This window comes from Heptranchias perlo, chromosome 41 (assembly GCF_035084215.1).
Source record: "Heptranchias perlo isolate sHepPer1 chromosome 41, sHepPer1.hap1, whole genome shotgun sequence".
NCBI lineage: Eukaryota > Metazoa > Chordata > Chondrichthyes > Hexanchiformes > Hexanchidae > Heptranchias > Heptranchias perlo.
In genome coordinates, this window is record NC_090365.1 from 16489114 (window position 1) to 16516983 (window position 27870).

General features: G+C 46.6%; 1 protein-coding gene across 2 annotated transcripts in view; it reads right to left on the bottom strand.

Annotated features, from left to right (window-relative positions):
• The window catches only part of LOC137306094 (spectrin beta chain, non-erythrocytic 1-like), a 321761-nt gene that overhangs the window by 266160 nt on the left and 27731 nt on the right, over positions 1-27870 (bottom strand). For both annotated transcript variants that reach the window (XM_067975159.1, XM_067975160.1), the window contains exons 6-7: positions 26179-26259; positions 525-640 (exon numbers count right to left, since the gene is read on the bottom strand). In XM_067975159.1, coding sequence (XP_067831260.1) covers positions 525-640; positions 26179-26259 — 197 coding nt within the window. The remainder of the gene's footprint in view (positions 1-524; positions 641-26178; positions 26260-27870) is intronic.

Here is a 27870-nt window from a genome sequence, read left to right on the forward strand (position 1 = left end):
CAGAGTAAAACTCCCTCTACACTGTCCCATCAAACACTCCCAGGGCAAGTACAGCACGGGTTAGATACAGAGTAAAACTCCCTCTACACTGTCCCATCAAACACTCCCAGGGCAAGTATAGTACGGGTTAGATTCAGAGTAAAGCTCCCTCTACACTGTCCCATCAAACACTCCCAGGGCAAGTACAGCACGGGTTAGATACAGAGTGAAGCTCCCTCTACACCGTCCCATCAAACACTCCCAGGGCAGGTCCAGCACAGGGTTAGATACAGAGTAAAGCTCCCTCTACACCGTCCCATCAAACACTCTCAGGGCAGGTCCAGTCTGAGTTATTGTATATGAGGGACTGGCAATCAGTAGCAGTGACATGTAGCAAATGTGCAGAAACAGAACACCTGCCCAATCCCATAGACTAACTGCTGATTCCAATGCTTGGGTTGAAATCACACACCACCTACTTTCCTTTTCACCCAGGGTACATTTTACAGGCAACTCTGTACCCAGCGAGCTCATCAGGGACAAACCTTCGGGGTCGAGGAGCTTGGCGATTCCCAGCTGCTGCTCCGCCATGTTGAATGCCTGCTGGAGATTGAACGTCGAGTTGGACTTCTGCAGTTTGGTGAAGTCAACGAGGTCGTGCCTGAAAGGTTAAACATTCAGCTCGTTACATCACCGAGGGCAAAGTATCAAGACCACACAGGTGAACAGTGGGATATGGAGGGGACACACTGTGGAATAGAGGGGAGATACATCGGGGGAATACAGGGATATAGAGAGGATACACTGGGGGAATAGAGGGGATACACACTGAGGGAATAGAGGTACATAGAGGGGACACACACTGGTGGAAGAGAGGGATATAGAGGGGACACACTGGGGGAATAGAGGAGATAGACTAGGGGAACACATAGAATTACATAGAATTAACGGCATAGAAACAGGCCATTCGGCCCAACTAGTCTATGCCAGTGTTTATGCTCCACACGAGCCTCCTCCCTCTCCTCTTCATCGAACCTTATCAGCATATCCTTCTATTCCTTTCTCCCTCATATGTTTATCGAGCTTCCCCTTAAATGCATCAATGCTATTTGCCTCAACCACTCCTTGTGGTAGCAAGTTCCACATTCTCACCACTCTCTGGGTAAAGAAGTTTCTCCTGAATTCTCTATTGGATTTATTCCTGATTATCTTCTAGTTTGAGCACAGAGGTTGGGAAAGACAGAGATTGAGCCCCTGACAGAGTGAAGTGCTAACACAGTGAGGACATTCAATTGGGAATTTGGTGAGTCCAAGATTTCATTGGTAAGTAGTAAGTGTGTTTTATTTTAAACTGAAATTTAACTTAGTTTAATAACTTTAAGAAGCTGCGAGTCAGTGCTGCAAACAGTGGCAGTTAGTAGTTAACAATCAGGTGTTAATTATTGCGGCTGGAGTTGACTAACCAATTGTAACTAGGGTTTACTAAGCTAAGAAGTGATTTAGCAGAAGTGGACTGGAAACAGCTACTTGAAGGTAAATCAGTGTCAGAGCAGTGGGAGGTATTCAAGGGGGAGATTCAAGGGGTTCAGAGTAAACATGTTCCCACAAAGAAAAAGGGTGGGGCTGCCAAATCTAGAGCCCCCTGAATGTCAAGGAGCATACAGGGTAAGATAAGGCAAAAAAGGAAAGCTTGTGTCAGATACCGAGAACTAAATACTACAGAAAACCCAGGAGTATAGAAAGTGCAGGGGTGAAATTAAAAAGGAAATTAGGAAAGCAAAGAGAGAGCCTGAAAAAATATTGGCAAGTAAAACCAAGGAAAACCCAAAGATGTTTTATAAATATATTAAGAGCAAGCAGATAACGAAGGAAAGAGTAGGGCCTATTAGAAACCAAAAAGGTAACCTGTGTGTGGAGGTGGAAGATGTGGGTATGGTTCTTAATGAATACTTTGCATCTGTCTTCACAAAAGAGAGGGACGATTCGGACATTCTGGTTAAAGAGGAGGAGTGTAAAATATTGGATGGGATTAGCATCTTTGAAAGTAGATAAATCGCCAGGGCCGGATGAAATGTATCCCAGACTGCTAAAAGAAGCCAGGGAGGAAATAGCGGAGGCTCTGACCATCATTTTCCAATCCTCAATGGATACAGGCATAGTGCCAGAGGATTGGAGGACTGCTAACGTTGTACCGTTGTTTAAAAAGGGAGCGAGGGATAGACCGAGTAATTATAGGCCAGTCAGTCTAACCTCGGTGGTGGGCAAATTATTGGAATCAATTCTGAGGGACAGGATAAACTGTCACTTAGAAAGGCACGGGTTAATCAAGGACAGTCAGCATGGATTTGTTAAGGGAAGATTGTGTCTGACTAACTTGATTGAATTTTTTGAGGCGGTAACAAGGAGGGTCGATGAGGGTAGTGCATTTGACAAGGTCCCACATCGCAGACTGGTCAAAGAAGTACAAGCCCATTGGATCCAAGGGAGAGTGGCAAGTTGGATCCAAAATTGGCTCAGTGGCAGGAAGCAAAGGGTAATGGTCGACGGGTGTTTTTGCGACTGGAAGGCTGTTTCCAGTGGGGTTCCACAGGGTTCAGTACTGGGTCCCTTGCTTTTAGTGATAAATGGAATTCAATCCAGAGAAGTGTGAGGTAATGCATTTAGGGAGAGAAAACAAGGCAAGGGAATACACAATAAATGGGAGGATACTGAGAGGTGTAGAGGAAGTGAGGGACCTTGGAGTGCATGTCCACAGATCCCTGAAGTTAGCAAGACAGGTAGAAAAGGTGGTTAAGAAGACATATGGAATACTTTCCTTTGTTAGCCGAGGCATAGAATATAAGGGCAGGGAGTTTATATAACTGGGAATTGTATAAAACATTGGTTCGGCCACAGCTTGAGTACTGTGTACAGTTCTGGTCACATTACAGGAAGGACGTCATTGCACTAGAGAGGGAACAGAGGAGATTTACGAGGATGTTGCCAGGACTGGAGAATTTTAGCTGTGAGGAAAGATTGGATAGGCTGGGGTTGTTTTCTTTGGAACAGAGGAGGCTGAGGAGTGATTTAATTGAGGTGTACAAAATTATAAAGGGCCTAGATAGAGTGGATAGGAAGGACCAATTTCCCTTAGTAGAGAGGTCAATAACCAGGGGGCATAGATTTAAAGTGATTGGTAGAAGGATTAGAGGGAAGCTAAGGTAATTTTTTTCACCCAGAAGGTGGTGGGGGTCTGGAACTCACTGCCTGAGAGGGTGGTAGAGGCAGAAACCCTCAACTCATTTAAAAAGTATCTAGATGTGCATCTGAAGTGCAGGAACTACAAGGCTATGGACCAAGTGCTGGACAGTGGGATTAGGCTGGGTGGCTCATTTTTGGCCAGTGCGGACACAGTGGGCCGAATGGCCTCCTTCTGTGCCGTAAATATTCTATGATGATTCTATGGACGCTAAATTGGGCAGTGTAGTGCCTGTTGTTTCGGTGCTACACGGCCTCTCCGACATCCAAGATGGCGTCTTGGCTGCGCACGCACGTATCCTGCGTGATGTGCGCCAGACAGCATCTTGATACAGGAGTTAGTGCGGGCGCAGATAACGAACGCTGGAGTCAAGTAAAGTAGGGAGAAAATGGATACAATCAGTGTGCAACGCTGATTTAAAGTGATAGACACCATTTTGGGACTTAACACTCAACTCAACGCACAGTCTTAACCCCGACCATCTGAACATGTCTTAGAGTGTCTGGAGGATCCCCACCAGCGCTATTTAAAGGGACCATGCAGGATTTACAGATTGGTTGGCTGGATTATTGCTTCTGGCTGCTGAGACATTTGTAACGGTTCTTGGAGGTCTCCTAGACTTGAATACTAGGACTAGGGGGCATTGCCTAACATTTAGAGCCAGGACGTGCAGGAGTGAAGTTATGAAACGCTGCAACAAGCAAAGGGCGGGAGAAATTTGGAACGCTCTTCTGCAAGTGGCATTTGATGCTAGCCCACTTGTGAATTCTAAACCTGAGATTGATAGATTTCTGTGAACGAAGGGTATTTTTTTTTTAATAGTTCATGGGATGTGGGCGTCGCTGGCGAGGCCGGCATTTATTGCCCATCCCTAATTGCCCTTGAGAAGGTGGTGGTGAGCCGCCTTCTTGAACCGCTGCAGTCCGTGTGGTGACGGTTCTCCCACAGTGCTGTTAAGAAGGGAGTTCCAGGATTTTGACCCAGCGACGATGAACGAACGGCGATATATTTCCAAGTCGGGATGGTGTGTGACTTGGAGGGGAACGTGCAAGTGGTGTTGTTCCCATGTGCCTGCTGCTCTTGTCCTTCTAGGTGGTAGAGGTCGCGGGTTTGGGAGGTGCTGTCGAAGAAGCCTTGGCGAGTTGCTGCAGTGCATCCTGTGGATGGTTCACATTGCAGCCACGGTGCGCCGGTGGTGAAGGGAGTGAATGTTTAGGGTGGTGGATGGGGTGCCAATCAAGCGGGCTGCTTTATCTTGGATGGTGTTGAGCTTCTTGAGTGTTGATGGAGCTGCACTCATCCAAGCAAGTGGAGAGTATTCCACCACACTCCTGACTTGTGCCTTGTAGATGGTGGAAAGGCTTTGGGGACTCAGGAGGTGAGTCACTCGCCGCAGAATACCCAGCCTCTGACCTGCTCTCGTAGCCACAGTATTTATGTGGCTGGTCCAGTTAAGTTTCTGGTCAATAGTGACCCCCAGGATGTTGATGGTGGGGGATTCGGCGATGGTAATGCCGTTGAATGTCAAGGGGAGATGGTTAGACTCTCTCTTGTTAGAGATGGTCATTGCCTGGCATTTGTCTGGCGCGAATGTTACTTGACATTATGAGCCCAAGCCTGGATGTTGTCCAGGTCTTGCTGCATGTGGGCTCGGACTGCTTCATTATCTGAGGGGTTGCGAATGGAACTGAACGCCACAATCATCAGCGAACATCCCCATTTCTGACCTTATGATGGAGGGAAGGTCATTGATGAAGCAGCTGAAGATGGTTGGGCCTAGGACACTGCCCTGAGGAATTCCTGCAGCAATGCCCTGGGGCTGAGATGATTGGCCTCCAACAACCACTACCATCTTCCTTTGTGCTAGGTATGACTCCAGCCACTGGAGAGTTTTCCCCCTGATTCCCATTGACTTCAATTTTACTCGGGCTCCTTGGTGCCACACTCGGTCAAATGCTGCCTTGATGTCAAGGGCAGTCACTCTCACCTCACCTCTGGAATTCAGCTCTTTTCTCCATGTTTGGACCAAGGCTGTAATGAGGTCTGGAGCCGAGTGGTCCTGGTGGAACCCAAACTGAGCATCGGTGAGCAGGTTATTGGTGAGTAAGTGCCACTTGATAGTACTGTCGACGATACCTTCCATCACTTTGCTGATGATTGAGAGTAGACTGAGGGGGCGGTAATTGGCCGGATTGGATTTGTCCCGCTTTTTGTGGACAGGACATACCTGGGCAATTTTCCACATTGTCGGGTAGATGCCAGTGTTGTAGCTGTCCTGGAACAGCTTGGCAAGAGGGGCAGCTAGTTCTGGAGCACAAGTCTTCAGCACTGCAGCTGGGATGTTGTCGGGGCCCATAGCCTTTGCTGTATCCAGTGCACTCAGCCGTTTCTTGATATCACGTGGAGTGAATCGAATTGGCTGAAGACTGGCTTCTGTGATGGTGGGGATTTCGGGAGGAGGCCAAGATGGATCATCCACTCGGCACTTCTGGCTGAAGATGGTTGCAAACGCTTCAGCCTTGTCTTTTGCACTCACGTGCTGGACTCCGCCATCATTGAGGATGGGGATGTTTACAGAGCCTCCTCCTCCTGTTAGTTGTTTAATTGTCCACCACCATTCACAACTGGATGTGGCAGGACTGCAGAGCTTTGATCTGATCCGTTGGTTGTGGAATCGCTTAGCTCTGTCTATAGCATGTTGCTTCCGCTGTTTAGCATGCATGTCGTCCTGAGTTGTAGCTTCACCAGGTTGGCACCTCATTTTTAGGTACGCCTGGTGCTGCTCCTGGCATGCTCTTCTATACTCCTCATTGAACCAGGGTTGATCCCCTGGCTTGTTGGTAATGGTAGAGTGAGGAATATGCCAGGCCATGAGGTTACAGATTGTGCTGGAATACAATTCTGCTGCTGCTGATGGCCCACGGTGCCTCATGGAGGCCCAGTTTTGAGCTGCTAGATCTGTTCTGAATCTATCCCATTTAGCATGGTGGTCTCAATGAATGGCGTAACAGGCTCGAGGTGCTAAATGCCACTGCCACTTGCTGCCTCCTGATATGCACCACCTTCGCCTGCAAGAAAGCGGGACGTGTGTCTGGGTCATGTGCCTGTCATGGTTGAATAGCTGCCAGTGTGTGTGGCCTGTGATTTGTGGGTGGGTAGCTTGAACAGTGGTAATGTGTCAGGGTGAGAGGAAGCATCTGGTTGGAAGAGTTGTGTACTGATGGAAAGAGTTTGTTGGTATATGGGTGATGGGGGGTGTGAAGCGTGGAGCAGTGGATGTGGCTCATGGTGCAGATGGTTGGAGACGCCACTTGACAGTTGGCCTCACTCACCTTGATCACTCATGTCAAAGCACTGAACTTCTTCCTGCACTGCATCCATGTTCATGATGCTGTGCGCCTGGCATTGACTTCGTTCCCCCACTGCCTTTTGGATATAAGTCTGGAGGGCCTCTTGCCCCCATCCCCTCTCTGCAAATATAGGATGTCCCTCCTTCTGTCCACCTCTTGCACCAAGGTTTCTAGTACATCAGCAGAGAACCTTGGTGCACAGACTGACGCTGGACTGGTACCAACTCAGATCGGCAAATTGGTGAGGTCTGGTGTGCAGATTGTAGGATGTGGGATTTAGTAGTGCGCAACCTTTATTTAATATTTTAACATAACTCATCAGCATGTAAATATACAGATGGGACCTGCTTCTGTGTTTTACGTGTGCGATGTCTGATCTCCGCTCAGACTCCGTGCAGACAGTAGACTGATATTTTCAGCAAATAAAAGGTACCAGCTACCTTTAAGAGATTTCCAAGAAACATCCGGAGCTGGAGCTGCGGGTGGATTCACTGTGGAGCATCCGCGATGCTGAGATTATCGTGGATAGCACGTTCAGTGAGGTGGTCACACCGCAGGTAAAGATTACGCAGGCAGAAAGGAAATAGGTGACCGCCAGGCAGAGTAAAAGGACTAGGCAGGTAGAGCAGGAGTCCCCTGGGGCCATCTCCCTCTTAAACAGATATACCGCTTTGGATACTGTTGGGGGAGATGGCTTATCAGGGGAAAGCAGCAAGAGCCAAGTTCATGGCACCACGGGTGGCTCTGCTGCACAGTGGGGGAGGAAGAGGAGTGGCAGGGCTATAGTGATATGGGATTCAATTGTAAGGGGAACAGATAGGCGTTTCTGCTGCTGCAAACGTGACTCCAGGATGGTATGTTGCCTCCCTGGTGCTAGGGTTAAGGATGTCATGGATCGGCTGCAGGGCATTCTGGAGGGGGAGGGTGAACAGCCAGTAGTCGTGGTCCATGTTGGTACCAACGATACAGGTAAAAAAAAGGGATGAGGTCCTGCAAGGTGAATTTAAGGAGTTAAGAGATAAATTAAAAAGTAGGACCTCAAAGGTAGTGATCTCAGGATTACTACCAGTGCCACGTGCTAGTGAGTATAAGAACAGGAGAATAGACCGGATGAATGCGTGGCTGCAGGGATGGTGTAGGAGAGAGGGATTTAGATTCCTGGGACATTGGGACCGGTTCTGGGGAAGGTGGGATCTGTACAAGCGGGTCGGGTTACACCCGAGCAGGACCAGGACCGATGTCCTCGCGGGGGTGTTTGCTAGTGCTGTTGGGGAAGGTTTAAACTAGAATGGCAGGGGGATGGGAACCTGAGAAGGGAGACAGAGGAGGGGGAAACAAGGATAGAAACAAAAGACAGAAAGGGAAGAAGCAATAGTGGAAGGCAGAGAAAACAAGGGCGAAAAACAAATGGTTTTATTTTGCACTATGGCCCTAAGATGACTGGCAATCTTAAAAAGATAAGTCTAAAGGCATTGTGTCTTAATGCGCGGAGCATTCGCAATAAGGTAGATGAATTAACAGCGCAGATAGATATTAACGGTTATGATATAGTTGTGATTACGGAGACATGGCTGCAGGGTGACCAAGGATGGGAACTGAACATCCAGGGGTATTCAATATTTAGGAAGGACAGGCAAAAAGGGAAAGGAGGTGAGGTAGCGTTGTTAGTAAAGGAGGAAATCAATGCAATAGTGAGGAAGGATATTGGCTCGGAAAATCACGATGTGGAATCTGTATGGGTGGAGCTAAGAAACACCAAGGGGCAGAAAACATTGGTGGGGGTTGTCTATAAGCCCCCAAACAGTAGTGGAGATGTAGGGGAGGGCATTAGCAGGAAATTAGAGACGCATGCAAGAAGGGTACAACTATAACCATGGGTAACTCTAATATACATAAAGATTGGTCAAACCAAATTAGCAATAATACTGTGGGGGAAGAATTCCTGGAGTGTGTACGTGATGGTTTTCTAGACCAATATGTTGAGGAACCAACTAGAGAACAGGCGATCCTAGACTGGGTATTGTGCAATGAGAAAGGATGAATTAACAATCTTGTTGTGCGGGGTCCCTTAGGGAAGAGCGACCATAACATGATAGAATTCCTCATTAAGATGGAGAGTGAAGTAGTTGAATCCAAAACTAGGGTCCTGAATCTAAATAAAGGAAATTACAAAAGTATGAGGTGTGAGTTGGCTGGGATAGATTGGGGAACTTTACTAAAAGGGATGACGGTGGAGAGGCAATGGCTAATATTTAAAGAACTGTGCAGGAATTACAACAATTATTCATTCCTGTCTTGGAAAGGTGGCTCAACCGTGGCTTACAAAAGAAATTAGGGATAGTATTAGATCCAAAGAGGAGACATATAAAATTGCCAGAAAAAGCGGCAAGCCTGAGGATTGGGAGCAGTTTAGAATTCAGCAAAGGAGGACAAAGAGATTGATTAAGAGGGGAAAAATAGAGTATGAGAGTAAACTCGCAGGGAACATAAAAACTGACTGTAAAAGCTTCTATAAATATGTCAAGAGAAAAAGATTAGTGAAGACAAATGGGGGAAATTATAATGGGGAACAAAGAAATGGCAGAACAATTAAACACATACTTTGGTTCTGTCTTCACAAAGGAGGACACAAATAACCTGCCAGAAATGTTAGGGAACCAAGGGTCTAGTGAGAGGGAGGAACTGAAGGAAACCAGTATTAGTAAAAAAAATAGTGCTAGGGAAATTAATGGGGCTAAAGGTTGACAAATCCCCAGGGCCTGATAATCTACATCCCAGAGTACTAAAGGAAGTGGCCCTGGAAATAGTGGATGTATTGGTAATCATCTTCCAAAATTCTAGACTCTGGAACAGTTCCTACAGATTGGAGGGTGGCAAATGTAACCCCACTATTTAGAAAAGGAGGGAAAGAAAAAACAGGGAATTACAGACCAGTTAGCCTAACATCAGTAGTGGGGAAAATGCTAGAGTCTATTAAAAGATGTGATAACAGAACACTTGGAAGGCATTAACGGGATTGGACAAAGTCAGCATGGGTTTATGAAAGGGAAATCATGCTTAACAAATCTACTGGAGTGTTTTGAGGCTGTAACTAGTAGAATAGATAGGGGAGAACCAGTGGATGTGGTGTATTTGGATTTTCAGAAGGCTTTTGATAAGGTCCCACACAAGAGGTTAGTGTGCAAAATTAAAGCACATGGGATTGGGGGGAATATACTGGCATGGATTGAGAATTGGTTGACAGACAGGAAACAGAGAGTAGGAATAAACGGGTCTTTTTCCGGGTGGTAGGCAGTGACTAGTGGGGTACCGCAGGGATCAGTGCTTGGGCCCCAGCGAGTCACAATATATATCAATGATTTGGATGAGGGAACTAAATGTAATATTTGCAAGTTTGCAGATGACACAAAGCTGGGGTGGAATGTGAGCTGTGAGGAGGATGCAAAGAGGCTCCAATGTGATTTAGACAAGTTGGGTGAGTGGGCAAGAACATGGCAGATGCAGTATAATGTGGATAAATGTGAGGTTATCCACTTTGGTTGTAAAAACAGAAAGGCAGATTATCTGAATGGTGATAGATTGGGAAAAGGGGAGGTGCAACGAGACCTGGGTGTCCTTATACACCAGTCGCTGAAAGCGGGCATTCAGGTGCAGCAAGCAGTTAGGAAGGCGAATGGTATGTTGGCCTTCATTGCAAGAGGATTTGAGTACAGGAACAGGATGTCTTACTGCAGTTATACAGGGCCTTGGTGAGACCACATCTGGAGTATTGTGTGCAGTTTTGGTCTCCTTATCTGAGGAAGGATGTCCTTGCCATGGAGGGAGTGCAACAAAGGTTTACCGGACTGATTCCTGGGATGGCAGGAGGAGCGATTGGGTCAACTAGGCCTACATTCACTAGAGTTTAGAAGAATGAGAGGTGATCTCATCGAAACATATAAAATTCTAACAGGACTAGACAGACTAGATGCAGGGAGGATGTTCCCGATAGCTGGGGAGTCCAGAAACAGGGGTCAGTCTCAGGATACGGGGTATGCCATTTGGAACAGAGACGAGGAGATATTTCTTCATTCTGAGGGTGGTGAACTTGTGGAATTCTCTCCCACAGAAGGCAGTAGAGGCCAAGTCATTAGATGTATTCAAGAAGGAGATGGATATATTTCTTAACGCTAAAGGGATCAAGGGATATGGGGATAAAGCGGGAACAGGGTACTGAGTTAGATGATCAGCCATTATCATTTTGAATGGCGGAGCAGGCCCAAAGGGCCGAATGGCCTACTCTTGCTCCTATTTTCTGTGTTTCTATGTTTCTATCCTCCCTTTAAGAGACTGGGCTCTCCCTGCTGGTGGAAAGTGTGAATTGCATTGATTCCACGTGCAAGGCCCCGAATTGAACGCTGATTGCAGGTTAGTACTTCGGCAGGCCGAAACTTGCGTCGCGAAAGCGCCGGGGTCATTGGGCACGGGGTAATAGCGCATCACGCTACCCGCTCCCAAAAACAGCCCCGATTCAAATTTTTCCCCCTATGATTCTCGGGTGTGTCAGAAAGGTATACAGTACAAGGATCTTTGCAAAAGCACAGAGGTCGGCAAAGAGAGAGAGTGAACATCTAATGGAGTGGAGCATGAACAGAGTGAGGACATTCAACTGGGAATTTGGTGAGTTCGGTGCAGAGGCGGAAGGAGGTGCTGAGAGATTTAAACTAAAGCATTAAAGACCGAGCGCAGCATAAAGGGAGCCGCACGAGGAATCAAAACAAGGCAAGGAGGAGTGCCGAGGGTAAGTCAGTAAGTATTTAGTTCATTGGTTAGTGTTTTTTAGTGGTTAGTGTTTTAGTATCAGATAAACAGTAAATTGCCTTAAAGCTAAACAAACTTTAAATTACTGTTAGCGGAGCAGGCTCGAGGGGCCGATTGGCCTACTCCTGCTCCTATTTCTTATGTTCTAACATGGCGGGACAGCTGGGGCCCGTCGCAGGCACATCCTGTGCCATGTGGGAACTCAAGTACACTTCGTGTGTCCTGGAAAACCACGTGTGCAGGAAGTGCCGCCAAGAGTTTTTGAGGGGCAGCTGGCGTCACGACAGTGCATACAGGAAGCTGAGAGTTTCATGGATAGCACGTTTCAGGAGGTGGTCACCCTGCAGCTACAGAGAGTTCAGACGGAGAGGGGGTGGGTGACCACCAGACAGACTAGGAGGAACAGGCAGGCAATGCAGGGGTCCCCTGGGAGTGTGGCATCTTTCTGTAATTTGCCTGCAAGTGTTCTCCTCTTCCCACTATTTGGTGGCTCATAGTATACACCCAGTAGTGTAATAGCTCCTCCATTGTTCCTTAATTCTAACCAAATAGATTCTGTCTTTGACCCCTCAACTACATCATCCCTTTCCAGTGCTATAATAGTTTCTTTGATCAATGCTACCACTCTCCCCCCTCCTTTCTTTCCATCTCTGTCTTTCCTGAACCTTGCAACCAGGGATATTAAGTTCCCAGTGCTGGATCTCGTTCTAGGGAATGAAGTGGGGCAGGTGGAGCATGTCTCAGTGAGGGAGCATTTGGGCAACAATGTTCATAATATCATCAGGTTTAGAATATTTATGCAAAAGGACAAGGAACAATCAAATGTGAAAATGCTTAACTGGAAGAGGACAAATTTCAGTGAGTTAAAAGGGAACTTGCCCAGGTGGATTGGAATCAAAAATTGGCAGGCAAAACAGTAATTGAACAATGGGAGGTCTTCAAGGAGGAGATGGTTCAGGTACAGAGTGGACACATTCCTACGAGAGGAAAGGAAGGGCATCCAAAGCTAGAGCTCCCTGGATGACTAAAGATATAAGATTAAAATGAAACAGAAAAAGGAGGCCTATGTTAAATGGAAGGTTCATAAAACAGCAGAGAACCAGACTGAATACAGAAAGTACAGAGGAGATCTAAAAAAACAGACTAAGAGGGCAAAGAGACAATGAGAATAGATTAGCAGCTAACATAAAAGGAACTCCAAAAGTCCTTTTATAAACATATAAATAGTAAAAGGGTAATCAAAGGGTGGGACCGATGAGGGACAAAAAAGGAGATCTTCTTGTGGAGGCAGAGGGCATGACTGAGGTACTAAATGAATACTTCATACCCGCCTTCACTAAAGAGGATGCTGCCATTATAAGGAGGTAGTAACGATATTGGATAGGATAAAAATACATAAAGAGAAAGTACTTAAAAGATTGGCAGTACTCAAAGTAGAAAAGTCACCCGGTCCGGATGGGATGCATCCTAAGTTACTGAAGGAAGTAAGGGTAGAAATTTTAGAGGCTCTGGCCACAATCTTCCAATCCTCCTTAGATATAGGGATAGTGCCAGAGGATTGCAAATGATATACCCCTGTTCAAAAAAGGGGAGAGGGATTAACCTGACAATTACAGGCCAGTCAGCCTAACATCAGTGGTGGGGAAACTTTGACTCACAATAATCCAGAACAAAATTAATTGGCACTTGGAAAAGTGTGGGCTAATAAATGAAAGTCAGCACGGATTTGTTAAAGGAAAATCGTGTATGACTAACTTGATTGAGTTCTTCGATGAAGTAACGGAGAGGGTTGATGAGGGCAGTGAGGTTGATGTTGTGTATATGGACTTTCAAAAGGCATTTGATAAAGTACCACATAATAGACTTGTTAGCAAAATTAAGCTTGGGATTAGAGGCAGCATGGATACAAAATTGGCTAAAGGACAGAAAGCAGAGAGTAGTGGTGAATGGTTGTTTTGCAGACTGGAGAGAAGTATACAGTGGTGTTCCCCAGGAGTCAGTATTAGGACCACTGCTCTTTGATATATATTAATGACATGGACTTGGGTATAGAAGGTATAATTTCATAATCCTGGGTCAAAATCCTGGAACTCCCTTCCTAACAGCACTGTGGGAGAACCGTCACCACACGGACTGCAGCGGTTCAAGAAGGCGGCTCACCACCACTTTCTCAAGGGCAATCAGGGATGGGCAATAAATGCCGGCCTCGCCAGCGGCGCCCACATCCCATGAACGAATAAAAAAAATCTGCAGATGATACAAAACTTAGAAATGCAGTAAACAATGTGGAGGATAGTAACAGACTTTAGGAGGGCATAGACAGACTGGTGAAATGGGAGATGAAATTTAATGCAGAGAAGTGTGAAGTGATGCATTTTGGTAGGAAGAATGAGGAAAGAAAGAATGACTTGCATTTATATCACGCTTTTTACGACCTCAGAACATTCCAATGCGCTGCAATCCAATGAAGTATTTTTGAAGTGTAGTCTCTGTTGTAATGTAAGAACCGGGCAGTCAATTTTCACAAAGCAAGATCCCACAAACAGCAATGTGATAATGACCAAATCATTTTTAAGTGATGTTGGTTGAGGGATAAATATTGGCCAGGACACGGGGGATAACACTGCTGCTCTTCTTCAAAATACTGCCGTGGGAGCTTTTACGTCCTCCTGAGAGGGCAGATGGGGCCTCAGTTTAACATCTCATCCTACAGTGCAGCGCTCCCTCAGTACTGGGCTGGAGTGTCTGCCTAGATTTTGTGCTCAAGTCTCTGGAGTGGGACTTGAACCCACAACCTCCTGTCTCAGAGGCGAGAGTGCTACCAACTGATCCATAGCTGCGGAGAGCCAATATAAACTAAATGGTACAATGTTCAAGGGGGTGCAGGAACAGAGAAACCTGGGATGCACATACACAAATCTTTGAAGGTGGTAGGACAAGTTGAGAAGGCTGTTAAAAAGGCATAAAGGATCCTAGGCTTCATTAATAGAGGCATAGAGTACAAAAGCAAACAAGTTATGTTAGAATGATTCAGCCTCAGCTGGAGTATTGTGTTCAATTCTGGGCACCACACTTTAGGAAGAATGTCAAAGCCTTAGAGAGGGTGCAGAAAGAGATTTACTAGAATAGTGCCAAAAATGAGAGAATTCAGTTATGTGGAGAGACTGGAGAAGCTGGGGTTGTTCGCCTTAGAACAGAGAAGGTTAAGGGGAGATTTGATAGAGGTGTTCAAAATCATGAAGGGTTTTGATAGAATAGACAGGGAGAAACTGTTACCAGTGGCAGAAGGGTCGATAATCACAGAACACAGATTTAAGGTGATTGGCAAAAGAGCCAGAGGTGACATGAGGAAATATTTTTTGACACTGTGAGTTGTGATGATCTGGAATGCACTGCATGAAATGGCGGTGGAAGCAGATTCAATAGTAACTTTCAAAAGGGAATTGAATAAATACTTGAAGGGAAAAAATTTACAGGTAATGGGACTAATTGGATAGCTCTTTCGAAGGGCCGCATGGCGTCCTCCTGTGCTGTACCTACTATGATACTATGATTTATGACCCCTAGTTTTGAAATACTTCTTTTCACAGAGTCCCTAACCTTTGAATAAGTTGCCAGCACATGCAATTTTAATGGGCAAGTTCTCGTGAGTAAATTGAGTTAATGGGGACTGGTGGTACAGTGATGGTACTGGTGGAATAGGGGTATATAGAGGGGACACACTCGGCATCAGCAGGGAGACACTGGGATCATTGGGATATAGAGGATACACACATCATAGTACAAACAGCACAGGAGGCCATTCGGCCCATCATGCCTGTGCCGGCTCTTTGAAATCCAATTAATCCTACTACCCTGCCCTTTCCCCGTAGCCGGGCAAATTCTTTCCCTTAGGCAATCCAGATCATAACCACACGCTGCGTAAAAAAGTTTTTCCTCATGATGCCTTTGGTTCTTTTGCCAAATGCTTTAAATCTGTGTCCTCTGGTTCTCAGCCCTTCCGCCAATGGGTACCGTTTCTCTCTATCTACTCTGTCTAGAACCCTCATGATTTAGAATACCTCTATCAAATCTCTCAACCTTCTCTGCTCTAAGGAGATCAACCCCAAATTCTCCAGTCTATCCACGTAAGTGAAGTCCCTCACCCCTGGAATCATTCTAGTAAATCTTTTCTGCACCCTTTCCAAGGCCTTCACATCTTTCCTAAAGTGCGGTGCCCAGAATTGGACACAATACTCCAGTTGTGGCCGAACCAGTGTTTTATAAAGGTTCATCATAACCTCCTTGGTTTTGTACTCTATGCCTCTATTTATAAAGCCCAGGATCCCATATGCTTTTTTAACCACTTTCTCAACTTGTCCTGCCACCTTCAACAACCTGTGCACGTATACCCCCAGGTCTCTCTGTTCTTGCACACCTTTTAGAATTGTACCATTTAGTTTATATTGCCTCTCCTCATTCTTCCTACCAAAATGTATCACTTTGCACTTCTCTGTGTTAAATTTTATCTGCCATGTGTCCGCCCTTCTGCACCCTCTCCATGGCCTTGAAATCCTTCCTAAATTGTGGTGCCCAGAATTGAACATAATACTCCAGCTGAGGCCTAACCAGTGTTTTATAAAGGTTTAGCAGAACTTCCTTACTTTTGTACTCCATGCCTCTATTAATAAAGCCCAGGATCCCATATGCTTTTTTAACAGCGTTCTCAACTTGTCCTGCCACCTTCAAAGATTTGTGTACGTGCACCCCCAGGTGTCTCTGTTCCTGTACTCCCTTTAAAACTGTATCATATAGTTTATATTGCCTCTCCTCATTATCCTACCAAAACATATCATTTCACACTTCAGTGTCAAATTTCATTTGCCATGACCTGGACTTGGGTATAATTTCAAAGTTTGCAGATGACACGAAACTTAGAAATGTAGTAAACAATGTGGAGGACAGTAACAGACGTCAGCAGGACACGGACAGATTGGTGAAATGGGCAGACACATGGCAGGTGAAATTTATTGCTGAGAAGTGTGAAGTGATACATTTTGGGAGGAAGAATGAGGAGAGGCAATATAAACTAAATGGTACAATTTTAAAAGGAATGCAGGAACAGGGAGACCTGGGGATGTATGTACACAAATCCTTGAAGGTGGCAGGACAAGTTGAGAAGCCGTTTGTAGTAGCATAATAGGTACAGCACAGGAGGAGGCCATTTGGCCCATCGTGCCTGTGCCGGCTCTTTGAAAGAGCTATCCAATTAGTCCCACTCCACGACTCTCTCCCCACAGCCCTGTAATTTTTTTTCCCTTCATGTATTTATTTAATTCCATTTTGAAAGTTACCATTGAATCTGCTTCCACCACCTTTTCTGGCAGCGCATTCCAGATCATAACAACTTGCTACGTAAAAAAACATTTCCTCATGTCGCCTCTGGCTCTTTTGCCAATCACCTTAAATCTGTTTCCTCTGGTTACCGATCCCTTCTGCCACTGGAGACAGTTTCTCCTTATTTACTCTGTCAAAACCATTCATGATTTTGAACACCTTTTGAGGCCTAACCAGTGATAAAAAGGCATATGGGATCTTGGGCTTGAAGGGGAAAAAAAGTTTGGAGTGCTCTTTCAAAGAGCCGGCACAGGAGCGATGGGCCGAATAGCCTCCTCCTGTGCTATACCATACTATGATAGGTTTATAAAAGATTTTTGGGTTCCCTTTATGTTAACTGCTAATCTATTCTCACACTCTCTCTTTGCCCCTCTTATTTCCTTTTTAAGATCGTCTCTGTAGTTAATACAATAGAGAATCAGGCTGAATAATGAACCTTTCATTTGTCATAATCCTCCTTTTTCTGTTTCATTTTAATCTCTGTATCTTTAGTCATCCAGGGAGCTCTAGCTTTGGATGCCCTTCCTTTCCCCCTCGTGGGAATGTGTCTACTCTGTACCCGAACCATCTCCTCCTTGAAGGCCTCCCATTGTTCAATTATTTTTGCCTTCCAATTTTTGATTCCGATCCACCTGGGCAAGATCCCTTTTTAACTCGCTGAAATTAGCCCTCCTCCAGTTAAGTATTTTCACATTTGATTATTCCTTGTCCTTTTCTATAACTATTCTAAACCTAATGATATTATGATCACTGTTCTCCAAATGCTCCCCACTGAAACATGCTCCACCTGCCCCACTTCATTCTCCAGAACTAGATCCAGCACTGCTTCCTTCCTCGTTAGACTGGAAACACACTGATCAAGAAGGTTCTCTTGAACACATTTCAGGAATTGCTCCCCCTCTTTGCCCTTTACACTATTACTGATCCAGTCTATATTGGGATAATTGAAGTCCATCATTATCACTACTTTATAGTTCTTGCAACTTTCTGTAACTTGTCTGCAAATTTGCTCCTCTATCTCCTTCCCACTATTTGGTGGCCTACAGTATACACCCAGTAGTTAATAGCTCCTCTATTGTTCCTTAATTCCGTCCAAATAGATTCTACCTTTGACCCCTCAACTACTTCATCCCTTTCCAGTGCTATAATAGTTTCTTTGATCATTACTGGCACGCCTCCTCCTTTCTTTCCTTTCCCATCTTTCCTGAATACCTTGTAGCCAGGAATATTAAGTTCCCAATCCTCCCCTTCTTTGAGCCAGGTCTCTGTTATTGCCACTACATGTTTGAGTGACGTTCTTTGTTGTTTTCTATGTTACGAGGAGCATTGTGAAAAGGACTGAAATTCACTGAAAATTCTACTCTATTTGTTCATATATCACATGTAAAATTAACCAGTTTGCTATTTTACAGCTAGCCAAGCCTCACTAGAGTGTTTGATTTCCATCTTCCAGAAGACTGGTGAAAGTCCTGTGTGTGGGTGTGAGATCACACTGTCCAGTACACACTGCGAGGAGCTTCATTGCAATTATACGACGAGACATTGTGCAGTCAAGAGGTTGGGAGGCGCGTCTCCCCTGGGGTCGGGGGTCGGGGGACGCCTCTCCCCCGGGGTCGGAGGAGATGAAGGGTCCAGTTATGGGAGTGAACAGTGACCCAGAGAGAACATCTACTGCAGAACTGAAATACGTCACAGCAGAACTTGAGAAGCAAGGAACGCAAGGGAATGTTTATTGATGTTTGTTTATGGACCAGCAGGTCAGGTGCCCGCATGGCCCACGGTGAGTCATCATCCAGTTCCAAGTCAGTTCACACAAAATGTATGGGGAACCATGTAGTCAACACGCCAATGAAACCTGCAAGCAACGTGAATCAATAGCTGCTGTAGATCCATTCATTTAATAATCAGTGAGCCATCAGACTTCAATACATTATCCTTTTTTTGGTTAGTAGCAGGTGAAGGCCCTGCATGACATCCTGGGCAAGAGTGAGGGGACAGGTTCCCCCTACGGGCCTAGCTTGGGGTAGCAGAGGCATCTCTGAGGCCGTCTCTGGCCCATCAGGTCAAGAGCAACCGTTTCCTGCTCCCACATGGCCCCCGACAGACCACGACGGCACTGTGTCTGCCTGGTCCATCTGACTGGATTTGAAGTTGTGGATCTGGCTGCCAAGGTCTGGGCTCACAAGGCAACTCATCTCCCCGCCTCGCCTGGCTTCCAGCGCGATACGCGAGCTTGGGATCGAGCTCTCCACCCATCAGCGCAGCCACAGCAGCTGAGACTCACCGAGGACTCATCGTGGGTCGGGACGGGCATAGTCATAGAATCAGTGAAAATTTACGGCACAGAGGGAGGCCGTTCGGCCCATTGTGTCCGCGCCGGCTGAGAAACGAGCCATCCAGCCTAATCCCACTTTCCCGCATTTGGTCCGTAGCCCTGCAGGTCACGGCTCTTCAGGTGCACATCCAGGGATTTTTTTTTAATGAGTTGAGGGTTTCTGCCTCTCCCACCCTCTCAGGCAGTGAGTTCCAGACCCCCACCACCCTCTGGGTGAAAAAGAATTTCCTCATTTCTGCTCTAATCTATGCCCCCTGGTTATTGACCCCTCCGCTAAGGGAAATAGGTCCTTCCTGTCCACTCTATCTGGGCCCCTCATAATTTTGTACACCTCAATTAAATCACCCCTCAGCCTCCTCTGTTCCAAAGAGAACAACCCCAGCCTATCCAATCTTTCCCCATAGCTAAAATTCTCCAGCCCTGGCAACATCCTTGTAAATCTCCTCTGCACCCTCTCTAGTGCAATTACATCCTTCCTGTAATGTGGTGACCAGAACTGTACACAGTACTCAAACTGTAGCCTAACTAGTGTTTTATACAGTTCCAGCGTAACGTCCCTGCTTTTAGATTCTATGCCTCGGATAATAAAGGAAAGTATCCCGTATGCCTTCTTAACCACCTTATCTACCTGTCCTGCTAACTTCAGGGATCTGTGGCCATGCACTCCAAGGTCCCTCACTTCCTCTACACCTCTCAGTATTCTCCCATTTATTGTGTATTCCCTTGCCTTGTTTGCTCTCCCTAAATGCATTACCTCACATTTCTCTGGATTGAATTCCATTTGCCACTTTTCTGCCCACCTGACCAGTCCATTGATATCTTCCTTGACAGCTGAGAGGAGCCGAGCCGAGCGGAGGGAGCGTCCGATAAAAGGCGGGATTTCAGAGCGCTGAGAACAGCTGAGAGGAGCCGAGCCCAGCGGAGGGAGCGTCCGATAAAAGGCGGGATTTCAGAGCGCTGAGAACAGCTGAGAGGAGCCGAGCCGAGCGGAGGGAGCGTCCGATAAAAGGCGGGATTTCAGAGCGCTGAGAACAGCTGAGAGGAGCCGAGCCGAGCGGAGGGAGCGTCCGATAAAAGGCGGGATTTCAGAGCGCTGAGAACAGCTGAGAGGAGCCGAGCCGAGCGGAGGGAGCCTCCGAGAAAAGGCGGGATTTCAGAGCGCTGAGAGGAGCCGAGCCGAGCGGAGCGGAGGGAGCGTCCGATAAAAGGCGGGATTTCAGAGCGCTGAGAACAGCTGAGAGGAGCCGAGCCAAGCGGAGCTGCGACCGAGTTCGAAGTGACGTCAGGAATCAGATCGGGACGCGACACAGGGGAGGCACCTGATTGGTGAGTAGGTTCAGGTGAGTATTTCTACTTATCGACAGTAACTAAAGTAAAAAGAAAGGGAAGGTCTGCAGGTCTTATAGGAAGTAGCGTTTATTTTTTAGTGAATCAAGGTCCCTAGTGTAGTTAACATTCTCGAAATTGAGAACAATTTAAAGGAGTAAACTCCTTAAAGGGAGTGGTAAGTAGTTTTTCTTTCCTTTTTTTTTCTCTTGACATTGTAGTTGTTCTTAAGCTAATTTAAGGGTTAAGTCATGGCAGGAGATCCCAGGGCCGTGTCATGTTCCTCTTGTGGGATGTGGGAATTCAGGGCTCCTTCCTGTATCCCTGATTCCTTCACCTGCGGGAAGTGTGTCCAGCTGCAGCTATTGTTTGACCGTTTGACGGCTCTGGAGCTGCGGATGGATTCACTTTGGAGCATCCGCGATGCTGAGAAAGTCGTGGATAGCACGTTCAGTGAGTTGGTCACACCGCAGATAAAAATTACTGAGGGAGATAGTGAATGGGTGACCAACAGACAGAGGAAGAGTAGGAAGGCAGTGCAGGGGTCCCCTGCGGTCATCTCCCTCCAAAACAGGTATACCGTTTTGGATACTGTTGGGGGAGATGGCTCACCAGGGGAAGGTGGCAGTGGCCAGGTTCATGGCACCGTGGCTGGCTCTGCTGCACAGGAGGGCAGGAAAAAGAGTGGCAGAGCTATAGTGATAGGGGACTCGATTGTAAGGGGAATAGACAGGCGTTTCTGCGGACGCAACCGAGACTCCAGGATGGTATGTTGCCTCCCTGGTGCAAGGGTCAAGGATGTCTCGGAGCGGCTGCAGGACATTCTGGAGGGGGAGGGTGAACAGCCAGTTGTCGTGGTGCATATAGGCACCAACGATATAGGTAAAAAACAGGATGAGGTCCTACAAGCTGAATTTAGGGAGTTAGGAGTTAAACTAAAGAGTAGGACCTCAAAGGTAGTAATCTCAGGATTGCGACCAGTGCCACGGGTTAGTCAGAGTAGGAATGACAGGATAGCTAAGATGAATACGTGGCTTGAGAGATGGTGCAAGAGGGAGGGATTCAAATTCCTGGGCCATTGGAACCGGTTCTGGGGGAGGTGGGACCAGTACAAATTGGACGGTCTGCATCTGGGCAGGACTGGAACCAATGTCCTAGGGGGAGTGTTTGCCAGTGCTGTTGGCAGGCAAAGGGACGTCTGGTAAGTGGGAGGCTTTCAAAAGTGTGTTAACCAGGGTTCAGGGTAAGCACATTCCTTATAAAGTGAAGGGCAAGGCTGGTAGAAGTAGGGAACCTTGGATGACTCGGGAGATTGAGGCACTAGTCAAAAAGAAGAAGGAGGCATATGACATGCATAGGCAGCTGGGATCAAGTGGATCCCTTGAAGAGTATAGAGATTGCCGGAGTAGAGTTAAGAGAGAAATCAGGAGGGCAAAAAGGGGATATGAGATTGCTTTGGCAGATCAGGCAAAGGTGAATCCAAAGAGCTTCTACAAATACATAAAGGGCAAAAGGGTAACTAGGGAGAGAGTAGGGCCTCTTAAGGATCAACAAGGTCATCTATGTGCGGAACCACAAGAGATGGGTGAGATCCTGAATGAATATTTCACATCGGTATTTACGGTTGAGAAAGGCATGGATGTTAGGGAACTTGGGGAAATAAATAGTGATGTCTTGAGGAGTGTACATATTACAGAGAGGGAGGTGCTGGAAGTCTTAACGCGCATCAAGGTAGATAAATCTCCGGGACCTGATGAAATGTATCCCAGGACGTTATGGGAGGTTAGGGAGGAAATTGCGGGTCCCCTAGCAGAGATATTTGAATCATCCACCGCTACAGGTGAGGTGCCTGAAGATTGGAGGGTAGCAAATGTTGTGCCTTTGTTTAAGAAGGGCGGCAGGGAAAAGCCTGGGAACTACAGACCAGTGAGCCTGACATCTGTAGTGGGTAAGTTGTTAGAGGGTATTCTGAGGGACAGGATCTACAGGCATTTGGAGAGGCAGGGACTAATTAGGAACAGTCAGCATGGTTTTGTGAGAGGAAAATCATGTCTCACGAATTTGATTGAGTTTTTTGAAGGGGTAACCAAGAAGATAGATGAGGGCTGTGCAGTAGACGTGGTCTACATGGACTTCAGCAAAGCATTTGACAAGGTACCGCATGGTAGGTTGTTACATAAGGTTAAATCTCATGGGATCCAAGGTGAGGTAGCCAATTGGATACAAAATTGGCTTGACGACAGAAGACAGAGGGTGGTTGTCGAGGGTTGTTTTTCAAACTGGATGCCTGTGTCCAGCGGTGTGCCTCAGGGATCGGTGCTGGGTCCGCTGTTATTTGTTATTTATATTAATGATTTGGATGAGAATTTAGGAGGCATGGTTAGTAAGTTTGCAGATGACACCAAGATTGGTGGCATTGTGGACAGTGAAGAAGGTTATCTAGGATTGCAACGGGATCTTGATAAATTGGGCCAGTGGGCCGATGAATGGCAGATGGAGTTTAATTTAGATAAATGTGAGGTGATGCATTTTGGTAGATCGAATCGGGCCAGGACCTACTCCGTTAATGGTAGGGCGTTGGGGAGAGTTATAGAACAAAGAGATCTAGGAGTACAGATTCATAGCTCCTTGAAAGTGGAGTCACAGGTGGATAGGGTGGTGAAGAAGGCATTCGGCATGCTTGGTTTCATTGGTCAGAACATTGAATGCAGGAGTTGGGATGTCTTGTTGAAGTTGTACAGGGCATTGGTGAGGCCACACTTGGAGTACTGTGTACAGTTCTGGTCACCCTATTATAGAAAGGATATTATTAAACTAGAAAGAGTGCAGAAAAGATTTACTAGGATGCTACCGGGACTTGATGGTTTGACTTACAGGGAGAGGTTAGACAGACTGGGACTTTTTTCCCTGGAGAGTAGGAGGTTAAGGGGTGATCTTATAGAAGTCTATAAAATAATGAGGGGCATAGATAAGGTCGATAGTCAAAATCTTTTCCCAAAGGTAGGGGAGTCTATAACGAGGGGGCATAGATTTAAGGTGAGAGGGGAGAGATACAAAAGGGTCCAGAGGGGCAATTTTTTCACTCAAAGGGTGGTGAGTGTCTGGAACGAGCTGCCAGAGGCAGTAGTAGAGGCGGGTACAATTTTGTCTTTTAAAAAGCATTTGGACAGTTACATGGGTAAGATGGGTATCGAGGGATATGGGCCAAGTGCAGGCAATTGGGACTAGCTTAGTGGTATAAACTGGGCGACATGGACATGTTGGGCCGAAGGGCCTGTTTCCATGTTGTAACTTCTATGATTCCTGCAGTCTACAGCTTTCCTCCTCACTATCAACCACATGGCCTATCTTTATGTCATCCGCAAATTTCTTAATCATGCCCCATACCATTAAGTCCAAATCATTAATATGTACCACAAAAAGCAAAGGACCTAGTACTGAGCCCTGTGGCACCCCACTGGAAACAGCCTTCCAGTCACAAAAACACCCATCGACCATTACCCTTTGCTTCCTGCCACTGAGCCAATTTTGGATCTAATTTGCCACTTTCCCTTGGATCCCAAGGGCCTTTACTTTTTTGACCAATCTGCCATGTGGGACCTTGTCAAAAGCCTTGCTAAAATCCATGTAGACTACATCAATTACACTACCCTCATCGTCACCTCCTCGAAAAATTCAATCAAGTTAGTCAGACACGACCTCCCCTTAACAAATCCGTGCTGACTGTGCCTTTCTAAGTGACAGTTGAAATTCTCTACTCCAGAGGGCTGTGGATGCTGAATACATAGAAGGCTGAGATAGACAGGACTGGACTCTAGGGATATGGGGATCGGGCAGGAAAGTGGAACTGAGGTCGAAGATCAGCCATGATCTGACTGAATGGCAAAGCAGGCTCGAGGGGCCATGTGGCCTACTCCTGCTCCTACTTCTGATTTTCTTGGGGACCCACCGCGGGCCGGGACGGGGACCCACCGCGGGCCGGGACGGGGACCCACCGCGGGCCGGGACGGGGACCCACCGCGGGCCGGGACGGGTACGCCATCAGTGCTACACGGTCATGAACCTATTTGATTTTATATTTACAGATTTACAATCTCTGAGACTAGCCGTGTGACTCAGGACATAAGTTGGTGAATCCGCTGCTGGTTACAGCACACTATTTATCGAGGGGAAAAGGGGGGGAGTCGAGGGGAAAAGGGGGGGAGTCGAGGGGAAAAGGGGGGGAGTCGAGGGGAAAAGGGGGGGAGTCGAGGGGAAAAGGGGGGGAGTCGAGGGGAAAAGGGGGGGAGTCGAGGGGAAAAGGGGGGGAGTCGAGGGGAAAAGGGGGGGAGTCGAGGGGAAAAGGGGGGGAGTCGAGGGGAAAAGGGGGGGAGTCGAGGGGAAAAGGGGGGGAGTCGAGGGGAAAAGGGGGGAGTCGAGGGGAAAAGGGGGGGTCACGGGGAAAAGGGGGGGTCACGGGGAAAAGGGGGGTCACGGGGAAAAGGGGGGTCACGGGGAAAAGGGGGGTTACGGGGACAAGGGGAGACGGGGACAAGGGGAGACGGGGACAAGGGGAGACGGGGACAAGGGGAGACGGGGATAAGGATACTGCTGTTGTGGAGGATAAACACCAGCACAGACCAGTTGGGCCAGACGGCCTGCTCCTATACAATTTGTGTGACATTCTGTGTCAATGATTTGTACTGTTGAAGTTCCTAACTTGGGGAGCTCGGGTTATGGTTCTGTTTACTGGAAAAAGAGAAACTTCAAGGACACGTATGGCAGGGTCAGAATCACATACAGGGAATATCCAATCACTGTTAAATATGAAGTATAGACAAGCTCCACAAGGCACAAGTCGGAGGGCTTGTAAACCACATGGCTTATTTTTATAAAATACCAAATGACAAGTGATCAGTGAGATGGATAAATCTATCAAATTTATAAAATAAAACTTACATCTGCTTGCACTTCCTGTCAATTTTCCCATTATAAATTCTGATGTTCCCTTTTATAATGGGAATCACCATGGAAACTCGTCACACTGTGATTTCACCCTGCCGCCAGTGGTGGTGCTCAGTTCCTCAGTTTTACATCTCCCAACTGCCGAGAAACTTCTCGACTTCTGAACAGGTCCGGAATGTACAGGGATGAAAGAACAGAACGTCAGGAGTTTTTTGAGGGAACAATTTTTTTTAAAAACTGGTCAATCCCCTGTGGCGTTGCGCACAGCAATGTAGGAAGCAGAGGAGTTGGTTGTCGAGAAGTTTCTGAGGAGCTGGGAGACGCAAAACTGAGGTGTTCAGGACCCCCCAATGATGGGGAGGTATAATTACAGTGTGACAAGTAACTTTCTTTTAATAATATATCTGGAAACACGTTGCTTAGGTAGTTATTTTGCATTTCTTGTCCATGATTGATGCCATGGAAGAAAAATATAAATTATATTTAATAGATAAAATGGAAAAGTCTTGTGTTTATCACATATTTATCGAATAAATTCCCGATTCAAAAACACTTACTTCACTGTCTCTGAGCACAGCTCTCTCAAACCTCCTTTTCAATCATCTCAGTGGCCACGTGCACCCCTCCCTCGCTGCAGCAACTTCCCCACTTTCCCTTGAAACAGCATAACTTCCAACACTGAGCAACGACACAGGACACCCGCTGTTTGATACAATGCCACCAAAACGCTGTTGTTTAATCAACAGGTCTGGAGCCGTGTAGAAACCTCTCCCCCACGTGTACAGTAAGATGTATACTCCTATACGTATACCCCAGCCAGAGCCCCGTACCTGTGTTTGTGGATGAGGGCATTAAACGCTAATCCATCTCTCCAGCTGCTGGTGAAGTTCTGGATATTCACATCAGGATATCTGATGACAAAAATCAAACACAAATATTAAGAGTCTTCCTACAAACACAAGCTTGAAAGCATTTGTATACCCAGATCCCCACAACATTTTATAAAGCTGAGGATTTACCAATGGGTGTGAGGTTAGTCAATTGGGCCAGGGATTCAGGGCCCTCTCTGGGTACCTTGACCCCAGCTGAGCTCTTGAGGACTCTCAGATGATTTCCTCCTTTTAACCTCTTTGCATTAAACTTTTTGTAATGGCTTCCTCACCGAAAGCCCATTCTCGTTGGATAAACTTGCCCCTCCCTGCGTAACCTTTCTCACCTGGTGATTGGTGACCATCTGCTTGGTCACTCTCAGGGCAGCACTGTACCCAATTGGTTGTGTAGTTAAGGTACTTTGGATGATGCAAGGGATTGCTCAGACTCGCAGCTCACTCGCAGGCAACTTGGAACTTGGATTTTCAGTAACCAGTTTAACCAGACAACTACACTTGTATTAACAAAGGTGTCGGTTACATAACAGGTTAAAGATACTAGATGTAGGGGTGGTGCCAGTGGACTGGAGAATTGCAAATGTTACACCCTTGTTCAAAAACGGGTGCAAGGATAAACCCAGCAACTCTAGGCCAGTGGATTGCTCTTGCAGAGAGCCGGCATGAGCTTGACGGGCTGAATGGCCTCCTTCTGTGCTATAACCATTGTATGATTCTAAAGTATTTTTTGCAGAAGTGACCGATTGAATAGATGTAGGGAATGCATTAGGAATATGGATTTGCAGAAGTTTTCAATAAGGTGCTGCACAAGAGTATAATTAAAAAAGTGCAGGTATATGGTACAAGAGGAAATGAAGTAATATTGATAGAAAGTTGGTTTAAATATGGAAACAAAGAGATAGGAGCTCACTACAAATTGCGTATATTCTCAGCAGACAAGGCACACTCTGGGTGACAAGAAATAAAGCGTCAATTGGGGTAATGGTGTAAGAATTGCATCCTAAAACAATATCTAAGCTATAAAAACCAAAAATGTATCACTTGGTATTGGCAATGTCAACAAAATATTAATTGGCAATTCCCACTGACCAACATCTCAACCACAGCCCCCACTGACCAACATCTCAACCACAGACCCCACTGACCAACATCTCAACCACAGCCCCCACTGACCAACATCTCAACCACAGCCCCCACTGACCAACATCTCAACCACAGCCCCCACTGACCAACATCTCAACCACAGACCCCACTGACCAACATCTCAACCACAGCCCCCACTGACCAACATCTCAACTACAGCCCCCACTGACCAACATCTCAACCATAGCCCCCACTGACCAACATCTCAACCAGAACCCCACTGACCAACATCTCAACCAGAACCCCACTGACCAACATCTCAACCACAGCCCCCACTGACCAACATCTCAATCACAGCCCCCACTGACCAACATCTCAACCAGAACCCCACTGACCAACATCTCAACCAGAACCCCACTGACCAACATCTCAACCAGAACCCCACTGACCAACATCTCAACCAGAACCCCACTGACCAACATCTCAACCATAGCCCCAATTGACCAACATAACTACAGCCCCCACTGACCAACATCTCAACCATAGCCCCCA